This window comes from Anomalospiza imberbis, chromosome 19 (assembly GCF_031753505.1).
Source record: "Anomalospiza imberbis isolate Cuckoo-Finch-1a 21T00152 chromosome 19, ASM3175350v1, whole genome shotgun sequence".
NCBI classification, from domain to species: domain Eukaryota; kingdom Metazoa; phylum Chordata; class Aves; order Passeriformes; family Viduidae; genus Anomalospiza; species Anomalospiza imberbis.
The window spans coordinates 7,535,711-7,552,139 of NC_089699.1; the positions used below are offsets into that span (position 1 = coordinate 7,535,711).

Consider the following 16,429-nt stretch of genomic DNA (forward strand, 5'->3'; position numbering starts at 1 on the left):
CAGAGCCAGTGCCACCCCAAAATCCAGGTCTCCGTGGTTGGCACGACATCAAGATTGTCCCTGTGCCACCAGGTGGCAGCTCCTGTTCAGGGATCTGTCTTCGTGCCGGGTCTGGCACATCCTGGTGTGCCACCGTGTCCCGGTGCTGGGCGCAGCCCTGCAGCTCCCTGCCGTTTACTGCCCGGGGGCTCCCGGGGGTGTGAGGGGACGCACGGAGCAGAGGTTTGGTACCTTGCAGTCACAGGGCGTGTGCAAAGGTGTTGCCTCTGCTCCTGCAGCATGGCATGGAGCTGAAGGCAGCACAAGCAGAGGGGCTGATGGTGGGATCAGGTCTGGTATCCTGAGGGATGCTCAGATACAGCAACTCCTCCTCCTGCATGGACACAATGCCCAGTGCCAGCGACCAGTGGATTGCCCACTGCCAGCCAGGAGCTCTGGGGGCTGCAGGATTTAAACAGGGACATTTGATTTGGGGGATAAATAAACCATGTGCCTCAGCATGTCCAGAAGTTGCTGTTTTGTCAGCCCTGCTTTTTCCAAAAGCTCTTGGTGACTAGCATGAACTGTTAAGTGCAGCTGTGCCAGACTCCTCCTGGGGTGCCTCAAGAGTTAACAGCCTTTAAATATTCTCCACCAGATTGTAGAAACCAAAACCACTTGTCATCCAGAAGTTCTCCTGGTGTCACCTTCCTGGCAGAGCTTCAAATTTATTGCTTCATTTGCACTTCTTCCCTCTTTCAGTGTGACTGCTCACCTGTATAGCAGAAGCAGAGACCACCCTGTCCTGCTGTGTGTTCACAGCTCCTTGACTGTGGACGAAGCAGGAGGAAGCAGACATGGACTTGCTGGGGGACAGGGGTGCATTTTGGGGACAAGTGAGTGGTGCAGAGCCCATCTCGTCCCTGCTCCTCGTCAGTGCAGCCCTGCTCTCTGGATCCTCTCTGCGTTTGGCCTTACCAGAAGCAGGGACAAGGTGGGCTCTGCACCATGTCCTGGGGTTTGAGGTACCTTCTAAAGGTGGCAGCCAGGCCCAAACCCAGCTGGGTGCTGGAGGGAGCCACTGTGTGTGCCACACACGGCTCCAAGGCAGCCTCGTGCCATGGTGGCACATCCATATTGTCACTCCTGTCTCTTTCCTTCTCAGGCAGGGAACAGAGGCACAGAGCAGCCAGAGCTGGGTAACAGCACCCAGCTTCCCAGCATGGAGTTGCTCCCTCTGGATGTGTTACTCTTGAGCTTCTGTGGCTGATGTGATGCTATGGGAGTGTGGCAGAGCTGTGTGCCTGCTCGAGGTCAGCACAAAAAGCTCTGTGCTGGGGACTTAGTAGGTGCTCTAAATGTTCCTCAGTTGCTGAGAGGTTTGGGGCAGGCCCTGGGGGTAGAGGGTGGGAAGTTTTCCCTCCTCTCTCCTCTGTGTGGACCTTCTCCCTTTCTTGGGGATGTGTTAGCAGGTAAATCCAGTTGGACCAGAAAAACTATTGATAATAGGGGAGGGAGAACAAGATAAAGGAGCAGCCCATGGCTTTGTTGTGCAAAAAGCACCAGCTGACCTGCCAGGAGCCCTCACCTCCAGGTGCTGGAGCAGGGCCCTGCAGGTAAACAGCCCCAGGGGGTGCAGCAGGGCTCCTCTGCCCGGCTGAGCAACAGGACCTTGGGTGCTGCAGGGCTTTCCGAGCTTGGCCTGGCCAGCCCTTGGGGTGGTAAATATTGGAAAGACACTTCCTGAGTCCTGGGGACGTCCCAAGGCTCCCTCCATCCATCCCGTGGGAGCCATGCAGTGTCAGATGGGACCACACATGTGGGTGGACAAGGGGCTGGGTCGCCCACCCGCACTCAAACATGGTGTCCCCTCTCCCCAGCTTTGGGGACAGAGCCTGGCCAGGCCCCAGGCACTGGCTGCTCTGCTAAAAACAGGGCAGGATCAGCCAACATCTGCTCTGCTTTGTCCAGAGACGACATCTTGGTCCAAGGTATCTTGGAAGAAGGTGGAAGGCAGTGGTTTGCATCATCACCCTAATTTCTCAGAGGTGTTTCCCAGCTCTGCACCCCTCCAAGGCATAGCTCAGAGCCTCCCAGGTTGCCTCATGCCATTGGAGAGGGGATGGCCGTTGAACTGTGTGTTTGGCTTATCTGGGCCCTGGTCAGCGGTCCAGGGCTGACCAAGGGCTCTGCCATGCACAGGCACCTGAGATAAGAGCCAGGCTGGGCCAGCAGGGCCAAGGGGAGTGAGCCAACATGAGCCAGCCTAAGCCACATCCTGCCACTGCTCCTGAGGTCCCAACCTGCCACCTCAGCCTATGGCTTACCCCAGGAACCTTCCTGCTTTGGGCAAGAGCAGGAGGGGACCGTGGGGTGCCACATCCTACCACACTGGCACAAAGATCACGGAGTCACAGAATCCCTTTGGTTGGAAAAGGCCTCTGACATCATTGATTTCAACCTTTGACTGAACACCCCCTTGTCAATGACACCATGGCACTGAGTGCCACATCCAGCCTTTCCTTAAACACCTTCAGGGACAGTGACTCCACTGCCTCCCTGGGCAGCCCATTCCAATGCCTGACAACCCTTTCTGAGAAGAAATTCCTCCAACCTAGACCTCCCCTGGCAGAGGACTATGTCCTCTCATCCTGTCACTGGTTGATAAGGAGAAGAGACCGATCCCCAGCTGGCTACACCCTCCTGTTAGGGACTTGTAGAGGAGTGATAAAACCTCCTCTTCTCCAGGCTAAACAACTCCAGCTCCCTCAGCTTCTCCTCATTTGTGTTCCATACCCTTCACCAGCTTCGTTGCCCTTCTCTGAGCAGTTTTGCTGCACCCCCAGTCCCCTTTCCCCCCTGCGGCCTGGGGGTGTGGGCAGCAGGGCAGAGCACAGCCCTGAGCCTCTCTGGTCCCACAGCCAAGCGCAGCCAGCGCCCTGCTGTCACCCTGCTGTCACCCTGCTGTCACCCCCATCTCCAGGCATCCTCCGTGTGGCCACTTCTCCTTTGGTTGTAGTAACACCTACAAATCCACCACAAAGCCGAGCAGAGAGTGTCAGGGAGCACCCTCAGCGGGTGCTGTGCCTGACCCCGTTTGCCCCGGGCAGGGAGCCTGGCAAGGGGAGCTGTGGCCGAGCTGCTCTCGCTGCCCTCCCCGCCCCAGCAGGCAGGGGCCGTGTGTCAGCCTCCCGGGACATCTGCTGATGAATTTTTCATGCTGCCGTGGCCGTGCCTCTGCAGGCAGCCATATGGCCCCGCGTTCTCGGGGGGTGACACAGCCACCCGCTCCGGCGGCCAGGCTCTGCGTTTCAGGGACCTGCTCTACGAGCAGGTTTTTGGCACTTTCTTAAATGTACCTCTGACCCGTGCTGAATGAATTTGGATGTATAAATCCTCCAGGAGATTTTTGGAGATCTCATTCTCCCACCTGCACAGTTCATCATGGCAAAGACCACGACATTTTCCTCCACCAACCTGTGGCTGGCAGCCAGCTGGTGCAAAATATGTTTATTCTCCTCTTGTGCTCTCTAGCCACGGGGAGGGATTGGGTTCTGTTTCCAAGAAGTAATCACTGGGATAAAAAGCCCAGGCTAAAAATGATACTTGCTGGTTTCCATTGTAATTTCTTTTATGTTCTTTTCCTAATCTTTATTTGGCGACTACGATCATAAAAGGTTTTTCACACTTATTTAACTTCTAAATTAAGCACCACTTAATTTTGGGGCACAGTCCAAAATGCATTGTAGCACAAAACAAGTAGAGCAGATGAAGAACTGTGCATCTCATTTTCACCCCGCTGAAAATAAAACCAACAGTAGAAAACCATATATCATGGAAACAGTGAGATGTGAAGCAACCAGCTCCTCCAGCCCTTGAAGCTGCCACTCCACCAGCATTTGCATGATTGGGCCATAAATGTTTCCAAATGGCAAATTCCTGACTTTCCCCAGGTCACTTCCCCTGGACCATTGGTCATCCATCTGGAGCCAAGCCTTGCTATGTCCCTTGTGACTTACTCGAGCAGTTGGTAATAATTAGCTGTGGTTAACGAAGGGCCAGAGTCAAGAGCACGTGAGCCAAGGCACCGGATCACAGGGAGCGCATCCAGCGGGTCAGAGCGAGCAAGGCAGACCCTGAGTCGCACAGGGTGGGGACAGCTCCAGGCTGGGGGACCTCTGAGCAGGACCCCAGACTCAACCATGCTCTGCTGGCTCTGAGTCTTCCAGAAAAAGCCCTGAGGGCTGGGAGCAGCTTTTCCTGCTAGAGGCAAAAAGCATCAAATCCCTCCATCCATTCATCCCCATTTCCCTGAGCTGCCTTTTGCTACTGAGATATGTGTGACCCTTTCTTCCTGCCCATCCTTCCACAGCTTTAGCTCCAGCCGGGTTTTGAGCTTGATTTCATCCCTGTGTGTCCAAGTGGTCATGGTCTGTCCTGTCCTTCCAGCTGTTCTCTCCTTCCCCGAGACAACCCGTGCCCAGCCAAACTTCCTGCCACAGCTCGCCTGCACAACAGCAGGGAGAGTTCCCTGCAAGTTTGCTTTGAAACCAGCCTGGCCCCTATTCCTTTGTGGTGTCGCAGATCCAGTGTCCACTCTCCCAGGGGGACAAGGCCAGCAGTGACACCACTGCCAGCCTCAGGCCAGCCTCAGCCTCAGAGCTGCTCCCGTGTTCACACCACAGCCTGGTCACTTCGTGGATGCCACCACAGTGCCATCCCCACACAGCCAAAATTCCCAGAGGACCAGGGCTGGCAGTGGAGGGATGTGCAGTAATGGAAGCAAGTGGAGATTGAAGCAAACTCCTGTTAAACTGTGTTTTGCTTTTATCTTCCTTTGAACCTGTCTGGGCAGGTTGGAAAGGAAGTGGGGAGCGGTTGGATCTGAGGGGATAAAGGAGTGTTGGGGAAAATGCAGGCATAGTGGGACTCAGGGACAGGGATAGGGTTTGGGCCCACGTTTTGGGGCTGAATAATGAAAGAGGGTATTTATGGAGGGGCTGGAGGTGTGTGACAGCCTGGAACAACACATGAGTGCTCAGGGAGCCACAGGCAAAGGGTTTGGATGGAGCAGGGCTCGCCAAGTGCTGCTCCCCGAGTCTGGTGACTTCCTAAAAATCCAACCCCCCAAAATCCCTACAGTTCAACTGAAAAGGCTTGTTTGCCTGCTGAGTCCCTTCCCCCACTGCAACAAACATCTTGGTATGCATATCCTTCAGTTCACAGGCTGGTTCTTTCGGAGTTGAACTAAAATAACACCAAGATATTCTTTCAAAAAAGAAACTGGAGCACATCCTCTCCGAAAATACCAAAATAATTCATGCACATTTTCCCCCAAACCCATTTCTCCTTTCCTCCAACCCAAACTCTGTCGAGCTTGCCACAAAGCCCCGAAAGATTTTGTTTGCTGCAAATGCAGGCGATCCATTTAGCCAGAACGCGGCCGGGGACCCGGGGGCAGCACCCCAACCGTGTCCCCCCATCTCTTTAGTGGCAGCACCCCATCACTGTCCCCCATTTTCCCCGACATTTGCACCCTCCTGGTGGGTTCACCGGGTGGCTGCGACCGGGTGCTGCTGTCGGGCACCCCAAGGTCCCAGCTTCAGAGCCCGCAGTTTCTGAGGAGCACAAAATAAGAAGAATAAGAAGAATGTCCGCGGCAGGCGCCCGCGGACATGCTCGGGGGTGGCACCGTGAGGCCGCCGGGCGTCCGTGTGGGTGCAGCCCAAACACGCACGTGTTTGAGTCGGACAAGAAAGTTACAAAAAGGGGAACCCTGCTTATGAGCCGTGGGAGGGTGGCATGAAAAGGAGGTAAAAAAAAAAAAAAAAAAAAAAAAGAAAGAAAAAGAAAATCTCAGTTCCTTTCTGGTCTGGGTAAATGTTTAATCCCCAGCTCGGAGAAAAAGCAGCTCAAAAGTGCTTTTTTTCTCAGCAAGTCTGAACCAGTCAGCCTGGTGCCTCCTCCCTCCGGCTTACACCCTCCCTCCCACCGCTCCGAAGGAATATCCCAGCCTGCTCTAAAGTGCAGCTGGGCACCCGGGGCAGGACGGAGCCAGCCCACAGCCGTGTCCGCGCCCACCGGGCTGGGAGAGCAGAGGGGCCGGCAAGTTTGTGTGCCCGGGGCTGGCTGCCACGCTCCCGCTCGCCTGCACGGCTCCAGTGGCTGGGTTGCCCAGGATGGGGTCCCCGCACTGGAAAAGGCTTTGCCTTCTGCTCCTGGCAGGTTTAACATCCTCCCTGCTCCTCTACAGTCACTACCGCGCTACGGTGGAGGCGCCCACCAGCCAGAGGATCATAGCCAGGTAAGGGGGACGGGGATGGGAGAGGGGTGGGAGGCACTGCGCTGGGATGGGGAGGGGGAATCGGGGTGCCGGTGTGGGCCCCTTAGGGCTGGTGATCCCAGCTCTGCCGCCGCTCTGAGGAGTCCTGGGCACCGGCTCCTGCCCACGGCCACCAGCCGAGCCCAGCGCTGCCCAGAGCGGGACCCCAAGGCTATGGAGGGTCTCCAAGGGTCCCCGCATTGGGTTGAACCCCTCCAAGGGTTCAGCGCATCGCAGTGCAAAGAAATCATTGCTGAGTGCAGGGAGGGCTGAGGGTGGGGATCAAACCCGCTCCAGCTGCCCGCCAGAGCCGCCGCGTGTTCCCGCCGGGCTGGTGCGGGATCGGAGCCCGCTGATTGTCCTGGGGGAGGTTTGGCCCCCATGGAGCTGCGCCCTTGCAGAGGCAGGGCACGGCTGCCCCGGTCTCGGATCCCCGGACTGCCCACAGCGCTCGCGAACTCAGGGCTGCAGCGTTTTCCGAACTCCAGCAATTTGCAACTCCCCCTTTGTCTGCCTTCCCTGCATCCTCCAAACCTCCCGAAGCCCCTTCCTGAGCCTCCCCCGTGCCCAGCGGGAGGGGATGCTGGGGTGCCCCGGGGAGCCCCGCCGAGTGCGGATGAGCGGGCGGGGGAAGGAGCCCGCACAGCGCCTGGGCTGCGGGACCAGCTGCCCTGTCCCCTGCTAGCATCAGGTGCTGGGCCAGGAGAGCGCTGTGGGTGTCCTCCACCTCCTCCTGGGTGCTTTTGGGTGCCGTCGGTGTGACAGAGTCCAGCTGGAACGGGGGATGCTGTGGGGACCGGAGCCGGTCCTGCGCAGGGTGAGATTTGCAGCGGGATTTGCTGAGGATGCAGCCAGCTCAGCTGCCCTGGGCTTCAGACCTTCTCTCTTCCTCAGCTGGGAGCTCTCCTTGCCCGATCCCACCGTGCCAAAGGCAGAGGTCCCCTCTCCTGCCGGGCTGGTGGGTCAGGAGTATCTGCAGCAGCCCGGGCTGGCTGTTGGCTCTTTCCACCCTTGCTGTGCCGGGTGTGCAGTGATGCCAGCGGCAGCGTTACCAAAAACTGCTTGGGGCAGTCACAGCTGGGGTGTGAGCAGCTCCCCACAAAGAGCTTGGTGTCCCCGAAAGGGGAAACTGAGGCCCATGAGGGCAGCAGAACGTGCCCATGGCCCACGCTGGAGCTGGGAAGGGAAAGCAGCCGTGCCCTGACACAGGGTCTATGGCCCAGCGAGAGCAGGGTGTGGAGAAAACCCATGGCATGGAAGCAGGGAGCAGGCTCCCCCCACCACATGTCAGGCTAATCCTGCCTGGACCTGCTGCAGCTCCAGGTCACCTTCCTTGTAAAGCCAGCCCAGGCTCCAGCTCCTGACTGATGGGACCAAGGGTCAGCTTGTCCAGCCCCAGAGAGGGGCCCAGGGTGAGGTAACACAGAGCTGACCTGTGCTCCAAAGCCCTCCTGGACTCTCTGACCTGTGCTCCAAAGTCCTCCTGGACTCTCCTCTTGGCTTTAATTCAACCCCTAGAGCTAAACCCAAAGCAGAGTGTTGTCTGTTTTCTTCGATTCCTTGTCTTTACAAACATGGCACTGCATGAGTGCTGTCCATCCCAACAGAGCTGTGTCCCTGGAGGAATTGGTGCTGCCCTGCCAGCTGAGTCCAGAGCTGCAACTGGGCTGGCCACTTCACAAGGCTGAGGTGCCATCGCAGAGCACTCATTTCCTGCTCTGCCAGCGGGGACAGGAGGGTCAGAGTCCTCCTCACCTGTGGGTGCAGGTGACTTGATTTCAGCAGGAGGTTTGTGTGAGCAGTGTCTCCATGCACAGGTGCAGGGGGACGAAGGGGATCAGGAGGAAGCTGATCTCTGATGGATGGTGACTGCTGCCAGCACCAGGTCACCCCAGGACCTGATTCCCACAGCAATGCCAAGTCCCCCTGCCGTTCCACACAAAGCTAGTGGCCCTATGGAAGTGGGCAAATGCCCTGATCCCTGCAGAACTGGGATGGAGGGAGTGAAATCCCCTGGGGTTCAGCTGGGCACAGCCCTGTCCCACTCCCTGCCCATCCCTCTCTCCCAAACCCCACTGGTGAGCTGCTGGCTGCACTCGTGGCTTTATTCTTAGGGCAGATGGGATGAGCACAGAGCTCTGCCCGGCCTCGCTGTGCGACTCCTGCTCTGCACCAGGGAAAGATGCTTCTGGAGCTCAGCCCTTCAGGGTGAGATAGAGCAAGAGTGGGTCCTTGTTGCTGTTTTGGCTCCCTCAAATGTTTCTGTGGGGCCCTAGGAGTATTTGCTGAAGATAAGGCTGTAGTGTGTGCTGACAACACACACACAGCGTTATCTTCCGGAAATGAGGGATGGCCTTGGACCAGAAACGTCATATTTGTGAATGTCACGATGGTGAGGGAGCGCGCCCAGGCTTGGCTAGCTCTGCTGCCACTGCCGGTGCCCGGGCAGCCACAGCCACTCCTTCCCGCAGCCCCATTGTGCATCTGTGGTCCTGGGCAGGATTGTCATCTTCTGAGTCAACCAAGCAGCACGAGGTGCTTCACCACATCCTGGCAGGTGACGTCAAAGCGCTTGGCTCCCCGTCACGCCGCCGAGATGCTGTCTGGTGGGGGGCCAGCTGCCCCACGCCCTTCCCAGCAGGGTTTGGGCAGCAGCAATGCTGGAGAGCTGGCTCCAGCACCCACAGCTGGCAAGCAAGTGCAGGGAGGTGCTGGCACTGATTTATCAGCTCAGCACAAAGCCAGGAAGAAACGATGAGCAGGTGCCACCCACTGTGTCCGGCCATGGGTGGGGTTGGGGCCCAGCTCCCATGGAAGGTCAGCAGGAGCCAAGCTGCCTGTGCCCACCTCCCTCCATCCTGGGCACAGCCAGGCTGAGCCGCCTGGGGCTCCCACAGATCCCTGGCAGCTCAGAAAGTAGTGCAGCACCCTGCCACTGCCCCCTGCCCCTGCCCGGGGCTCTGCCTTGTGCTGCAGGCACTGGGTGAGCCGAGGAAGGGAAGGGGAAGAAACAGGAGCAGGAGAGCTTGAAGAGCTGGGGAGGGACTGGGTGGGCAGAGATGTGCAGAGATGGGCTTGTGAACCTGGTTGGAAGGGCTGGGGAGGTGGTGGGGCTGGGAGAGGCTGCTTGGATGCAGCTCAAGCCTGGAAATGGTGGGTGAGGGTAACAGCCTCGGGGTTTGGTGAGGGCTGCACCTCTGTGGCCAGAAAATGGGTGAGTGACCAACCCAGTGGCTTTGCAGGGACTTCAGTGCTTTGCAGGAGCCAGCTCCGGGGTTGGGGCAGGGAGGTTTCCCCAGTCCCTGGTCTACTCATTGGGTGGCGGAGGTGTCAATAAGCTCTGCTGCTCATGCACGGGGACTGAGGATCTCCTGCACTGTGAGATAAAAGGCAGTAAGAGGGGCTGGGCAGCTCCCTGCACGCCAGGACAGTTCCCTGGGGCTGAGCCCACTCGGGATCCAGGGCTGTGGGACACTTGTGTGGGACAGCTTTGCTCTGGAGGATGTGCTGTCGGTACCAGGGTTGAAAGGGCAACTTCCAGGGTAACCACCAGGTCTGGTACAGCCTCTGATGGCCTTGCCCTTGCTGTGAGCAGACCCTGCACTGCCCCCTGCAAACCAAGGGAATAGACAAGTTTGCTCAGGCTGGGATTATTTGGATGATGCAGGATAACACCAGAAAGGCCCTGCAGAAAGCTGCAGCTCTGCGTCTCTCTGGGATGGCTCAGTCCCATCTTGGTGGACCCTCTTGAGCATTTTCCCTCCCTCCTCTCTGCCTGCTCAGGTGGTCTCAGGGGTGAGCTGGTGGGGGCCCTGCTGTGCTGACGCCTGGGCTGTTGGGAGTGGTGGGGGCTTTGCAGGGCTCTGACTTCCCATGAGACACCAAGGCAAGACACACAGGCTTGATTTAAAAGCTGCCCTGCTCCCCTGTTGGAGCTCGGCCTGCTGCACCCTCAGCATCCCCTGCCCAGTGCTGGGATGGTGCAAGGAAGGTGCTGGGAATAAAACCTGCTTGGTGCTGCCTTTCCATCCACACCTGGGGCGATGCTCCAGCCCCCAGTTCCAGACCCCAGGCAGGGTTCTGGGCTGACCCCCATGTCATGCCATGCCTCCAGAGTGGCACAGAGCAGGGTTTGGGTGGCAGATGGGTTTGGATCTGCTCCTGGGCAGGGCTGTGGGTGCTGCTGGTGTTGGCAGGGGCTGTGGCAGGGACAGAAACCCAATGCCTGCTGTGCTCTTGTGCCAGGACATGTCGTGCCAGCAGGGCCGGGGGGGGTGAGGCTCTGCTCCCCACCTGCCTTTACCTGTCCCCAGGCTCCCAGGCAGAGATCCTGTAACAAGGAGCCCTTGTCTCCTCCACAATACCCCCCTTCTGGCCGCAGCACCTGCCGCCGGGCTGGCGGCGGGGCCGGGGGCTCTGAAGGGCCTTTCTGTGTGGGGATGAATGGTTCCCCTGTTCCCCTCCGGTGGGCTCCCACCTCCTGCTTGCCTGCCCACCCCCAGCCCCAGTGCCCCCCCAGGGGCTGGGTCAGCTCAGCCTGGCCCCATGGGGCTCAGGGCACCCCAAGTTGCTCAGGGTGGGCAGCCCCTGCTACTAATGAAGGATCAGGGCATGCCTCAGCCACCCCCGTGGTAGAGGGTGTCCCATGCACCCCAAGAACCTCCAGACCCCAGTTGCTGATTGCTTCTCCAGTAGAACAGCTAAATGTGTCCTGCTGGCCTGTCCAGTTGATTCCAGCCCGGTCCTCTTCAGACTCAGGAGTGGTGGGATGGTGGGAAGAGCCAGGGAGGTCTCAGCAGGATTCCCCCAAGGCTGCAGGCTGGGCTGGGTGTTGTTTTTGGTATATGGGGGTCCTGGAGGTGGGACCCGCCAGGGTATGGTGGCTGCACAAACCCTGTATTTTGTAAATCCGCGTCTCTCCACTTGCAGGTGGGCGTGGGTGGGCACAGGCAGCGGTGAAGAGGAGATAAATGGAGGGGTCGTGGTGCTGTCCTGTAGCTCTCACAGGTGGGAGGATGTCAGGGTGCTCAGTGTCACCTCCTCAGCTGAACCCTCACTTGTCTTCTCCCAGCTTGCTGCAGCCAGGGCCGCTGGTCCTGGCTCCCTCAGGGACACCACATGGAGCCAGCAGCCGCAGGTGGGCTCTTGGAGGCAGCTTGGAGAGGTAAGGAGGGAAGATGCTCAGCCATCCTGGCAGGAAATGGGAGGCCTCTGCCCACTGTGGGCTTCCCCAGTTCCCAAGCAGTGGATTTTTAACTCTGCCATATGTTTCCCCCATCCCAGTGGGAATTCCTTCAAGCCCTCTGCCGAGCTGGAGGAGCTGGAGCCCAGCAGAAAGCAGGTAATCATTAGCACAGCACAGTAATGTCCATGGTGCCCCTCCGTGCTGGGTTTTGTTGGTTGAAGGGCTGTGTGGGGAGGCTGAGGAGGAGCAGCATCCTCTGGAAGGGGTTTACAGAGGAGCAACCTTGTCCATCCACACAAGTGATTCTCCCCAGGCCTCCGTGCTGCCATTCCCCTGTGTGGAGGCTGGAGCCAGCATCACCATCCCCACCCAACCCCGTGACTCCTGGGCCAGCAGTCCATGCTGGAGACTCATGGGGATGGACCCAGGCCCTGAGGGGAGCCGTTCCTGTTCTGTTCTCACAGAGCAGAGCCCTTTAACGGGTTGCCCACACCTGAAGGTGCTGAATCTTTCATGCCCTCGGGTGCCTCTGTAAGCCCTGGTTCTGCCAGCCCCACTGAGCTGGGTGCCAAAGGCTGTTTTGCAGCACAAAACCCAGGCACAAGGCAATGCCCTGCCTGGGTGATGCAGCAGAACATGTGATGCACAAGGAGCATTTCTGTCCCTGGGTTTGCTCTCACCTCGGTGCCTACTGAGGGGTGGAGGTGTCACAGGGAAGGCAGACCCAGATTGAGCAGGGATCCTCCTTCCTCCCTCCCAGCCCAGCCCCTGCCTCCACTCTGTAATGGCCAGAGCAAAGGCAGACCCCAAGTTTCGGGAGATCTTCCGCTTCAACACCCCCGTGCTGATGTGGGACCAGCACTTCACCCTGGAGACCTGGAACAGGCTGAAGACACGACATGTCCCCTATGGCTGGCAAGGCTTGTCCCTCGCAGGTACAGACCCAGCTGGGATGTGGGGCAGCTTGAGGGGACTGGGGAACCCAGAAGAAGGGACTGGAGATGTGGGACAGGCAAGGAGCCCAGCAGAGGAGCCAGGAACGTTGATCTCTTCCCACTCCACCTCCCAGGGCACAGGGTGCGGCTCTTGCTGCATCTTGTGACATTTTCCCTGAATAAAAGCTCCAGTGTGTCCGTGATTATTGACTGGGGCCGGATGAGCTCGGACAACCAGCTCCATTGTTGTGCATGGAGATTGTTTCCCTTCCCACCCCAAACCCACTCTCTGTTTTCCCTGGCAGCTGCCAGCTTCAATCCCTGGGCTGGGAAGTGCTGGGAACGGCGAGCAGGAGAGAACCAGTGGCAGTTGCAGAGACATTGTCAGGAGGGGATGTGGCCAGCATGGGCAGCAGCATCTGCAGGGCTGGGGCTGGAGATATCTGGACGCATCCCTGTGCCTTGCACTGTCTTGGGTGGCCACTGTAGCAGGGTTAGGAGCGTGGGGAGATAACAGATACGAGGAGGTGATGCCAAGCTGGGAGAGGAGGGCTTATCTGGTGCCCCCATATGCCACCTGCAGCCCTCTCTCCTGCACAGGTGTGGTGTGAGTTTTCTTGTGTGCTGCTCCCGGCTGTGCTGTGCCAGCTCTGTGCGTGCTGTTGCACGTGCTCACATGGGTTGGCACACACCTTCTCCCTGCTGACTGGTCACATCCTGCTCCATTCCAGTGGTGGGCAGCACCCTCCAGCTCCTCAACGCCTCGGCCAACCGGCACCTCTTCGACAGGGCCGCCTTCCCCGGGGGCTGTGTCCGCTGTGCCGTGGTGGGCAACGGTGGCATCCTCAATGGCTCGCGGCAGGGCAAGGCCATCGACAGCCACGACCTGGTCTTCAGGTGAGGGTGAATCCCAGGCAGGATGGGGCCATGGCTGCTGGGAGATGCCAGCCCTGGACATGTGTTCCCTGCTTTTCCTGCAGGCTCAACGGTGCCGTGATCAAGGGCTTCGAGGAGGACGTCGGCACCAAGGTCACCTTCTACGGCTTCACGGTGAACACCATGAAGAACTCCCTCATCTCCTATGAGGAGTATGGCTTCACCCAGATCCCCCAGGGCAAGGTGAGACCTGAGGGCTTGTTGGGGACTTGAATCAAATTGTTCCTTCAGGCTGAGCTTGCTTCTGAGACCTTCTCCCCATCTCGGGAGCCCTCAGTCCTCGCCTGCAAGCGTGGGCCGTGTCCCTGAACCCCCCCCCAAGTGCCCTGTCCGTGTCCCTGCTGCAGGACGTGAAGTACATCTTCATCCCTTCGGATGTCCGTGACTACGTCATGCTGAAATCGGCCATCCAAGGCAGCCCAGTGCCCGAGGGCTCAGACAAGGGGGACGAGTGAGTAGCTCCCCAAGATCCCCCCAGCACCCCAGTGATGCGGGCCTGTCCTCACCCTACATCTGTCCCTCCTGGGATAAACCCCCAAGGAGTTCCAGGACTCCCATGACAAAGTTCTGCCCTTCTCCTTACCTTGCTATAGCCCACAGAAGTATTTTGGACTGGAGGCATCTGCAGAGAAGTTCAAGCTGCTGCATCCTGATTTCTTGCAGTACCTGACAGCAAGGTGAGGGTGATGAGCACTGTGGCTGCTGTCTGGCTCTGCTCTGGGCTGGGCTCAGACCGCCTCCCTCCCCTCTCTGCTCGTTCCAGTACAGACCAGTAGCTGCCCAGCATCAAAGTACAGTTCCAGTCTCCCACAGACACTGGAACCAGCCCTGCCCTGCTGTTTGCACACAAGGCAGAGGCATCTCTCCCCTGCCATTCCTGTTCACTGCAGCACAGCTCACATCCCCTCCCACATCTCCGTGTGTTCACCTTGCTCCCATTCCCCAAAACAAATTACATTTTGTCCCAGTCTAACAGGAGCAAAGGTAGGTCCCAAGAGGATGGTCTTTTCCTACCTTTCATGAAAGCAGGTGCCCAGGTTGGAGTGGCTCCAAACAGCAGAGAGGTGCCTTTTACCAACCTCTGAGCAAATGAGAGCAGCCATCAGAGAACCCACCTGAGCCCTGTGTTTCACTCAGTGCTCCTGCCTTACTGAGCACCCGTGCCACTGGAGAGGGCTGGGTGGGTGTGGGTCTGGGGGCTGCAGGGCCGTGCCAACCCCACAGCCAGCGTGTCCCGTCAGGTTCCTGCGGTCAGAGCTCCTCAACTCCCAGTACAGCTCCCTGTACATGCCCAGCACCGGCGCCCTCATGCTCCTCACCGCGCTCCACACCTGTGACCAGGTAAGGGGCCACAGGGCCACTGTTCCCTGGGGAGAAGGGAGTCCCCCCTTTGGCTGCCGTGGGGTTCTAGTGTACCCTGGTGGCTGTCCTACATGTCCCCTGTCCCTGAAGGGAGTGCTGGTGGTGATGGACCACCCGAGTGAAGCCTTGACCCTGTCCTCTGTCTGCCCCACCTCCTTCCCACCAGGTCAGTGCCTACGGGTTCATCACGGCCAACTACGAGCAGTTCTCAGACCACTACTACGAGGTGGAGAAGAAACCTCTGGTGTTTTATGCCAACCACGACATGATGCTGGAGGCAGCGCTGTGGAGGAGCCTGCACCGCGCAGGGATCATCACCCTCTACCAGCGCTGAGGCCGGCAGGCTGCCCACAGGGGCAAGTCCAAGGACTCTTGTGGCTCTTCTCCTTTCTCCTGAGGGTCACCTTCTCCCTCCTGAGGGCTCTTCCCAGCTGGCCAGCCAGCCCACGGAGCAGGCTTGCTGCACCACAGCCAGCGGTGATGTGAGGATAACGGGGAGGCTGAAACTGGTGGAGGAATGTTGCTTTCCTCAGGGACCAGCAGGATTGAACGTGGCCTTTGAGGCAGGCAGAAGCAACACAGCACGTGGCTGTGCCCTGCCAGCCCCATGGATGTGGCTTTGGGGCAGCAGTGGAGAACAGGAGGGGCAGGGTGATGCTGGAAGAGGATGCTGGAAAATGTCCTTCACCTTAAATGCTCATCACCATGGTGGGACCACAGCAGGCAGGATAAATCCTTGCACTGGAGCTCAGGTGACAAGAGGTGACATGTCAGGAGAACACCTCTCTCCAGAAAGACTGCAGAAAAGTCCCAGCTCCAGCCAGCTGCGTGTGGATGCGATCCATTCCAGAAGGATCTGTTTGCCTCCCTGGTCAGTGGCACAGACAGAAGGACAGACTCAGTGGGCCCTGTCACTGTCTCCTTCTTGAGGTCTGGTGTTTTCTGGCAAGGAAGGGGCTCAAAAGCCATCAGCTACAAGGAGGGTCAAGGCAGCTCAGCCAGGACTCCAGGAACATGTCCAGGCCCTGAGCAGCCCAGAGGTGCCACTGGCCTCAGCCATGTGTGTGTGGCACTGGCTTTGTCAGCCTTTTCTTGCACAGGGACTCTGTGGTGCCTCGAGAGGCAGCCCCACACCAGGTGGGTCAAAGTGATGGTCACTCTTAATTTCCTTCCCTAAACCCCAAGGGAGGGGAGGATCCTGAACCCTTCAGCTGTCCCTCATACACCAGCACTGCTCAGAGAGACCCACCGGGAGACGCTTCTCCAGCTCGTGGGGGCTGCAGACAGAGCAGTGTAATCCAGACACTTTCCCACTTTGTGTAATTACATAAATGTTGAATGATTGTTTTCTTTAACACGTTTCTGTTGTTTTGATGAACTGGGTGGGGTGAGACCCCCCTCCTTTACCTCCTACAGCAGAGGAGCAGTAACAGGGAATAGAGACTTCAACTGGGGAACAGCTCCAGAGGCAGATAGGGATGGAAACCAGTTTAAATCATGGAGACTGTAGACTTAGCTCTGAGCACAGCCCTTTTCCACTTGGAATGTTATTTACTGTAGGAGGTTGGTGTACAGAGATGGCAAAAGATACCCTGGCCCTGAGCCAGGGAACCTCCAAACCCCCTGAAGCTCTCAGCAGGCTGCTTCCAGCTGGTTCACAGATGCAGGTTAGGCTCCAAGCCTGTTCCAGATGTAATCTCTAGCTTGGGG

At 58.3% G+C, this 16,429-nt stretch overlaps 1 protein-coding gene across 1 annotated transcript; it reads left to right on the forward strand.

Annotated features, from left to right (window-relative positions):
- Nucleotides 1–5,808: 5,808 nt before the first annotated feature.
- Nucleotides 5,809–16,074, forward strand: ST6GALNAC2 (ST6 N-acetylgalactosaminide alpha-2,6-sialyltransferase 2). The gene is made up of 10 exons (XM_068209444.1): nucleotides 5,809–6,283; nucleotides 11,373–11,465; nucleotides 11,585–11,642; nucleotides 12,247–12,421; nucleotides 13,153–13,318; nucleotides 13,402–13,540; nucleotides 13,705–13,808; nucleotides 13,951–14,034; nucleotides 14,599–14,698; nucleotides 14,886–16,074. Exons 1-10 carry the CDS (start codon nucleotides 6,159–6,161, stop codon nucleotides 15,051–15,053), a joined length of 1,212 nt encoding a protein of 403 aa, XP_068065545.1. The 5' UTR covers nucleotides 5,809–6,158; the 3' UTR covers nucleotides 15,054–16,074.
- The last annotated feature ends 355 nt before the right edge of the window (nucleotides 16,075–16,429 follow it).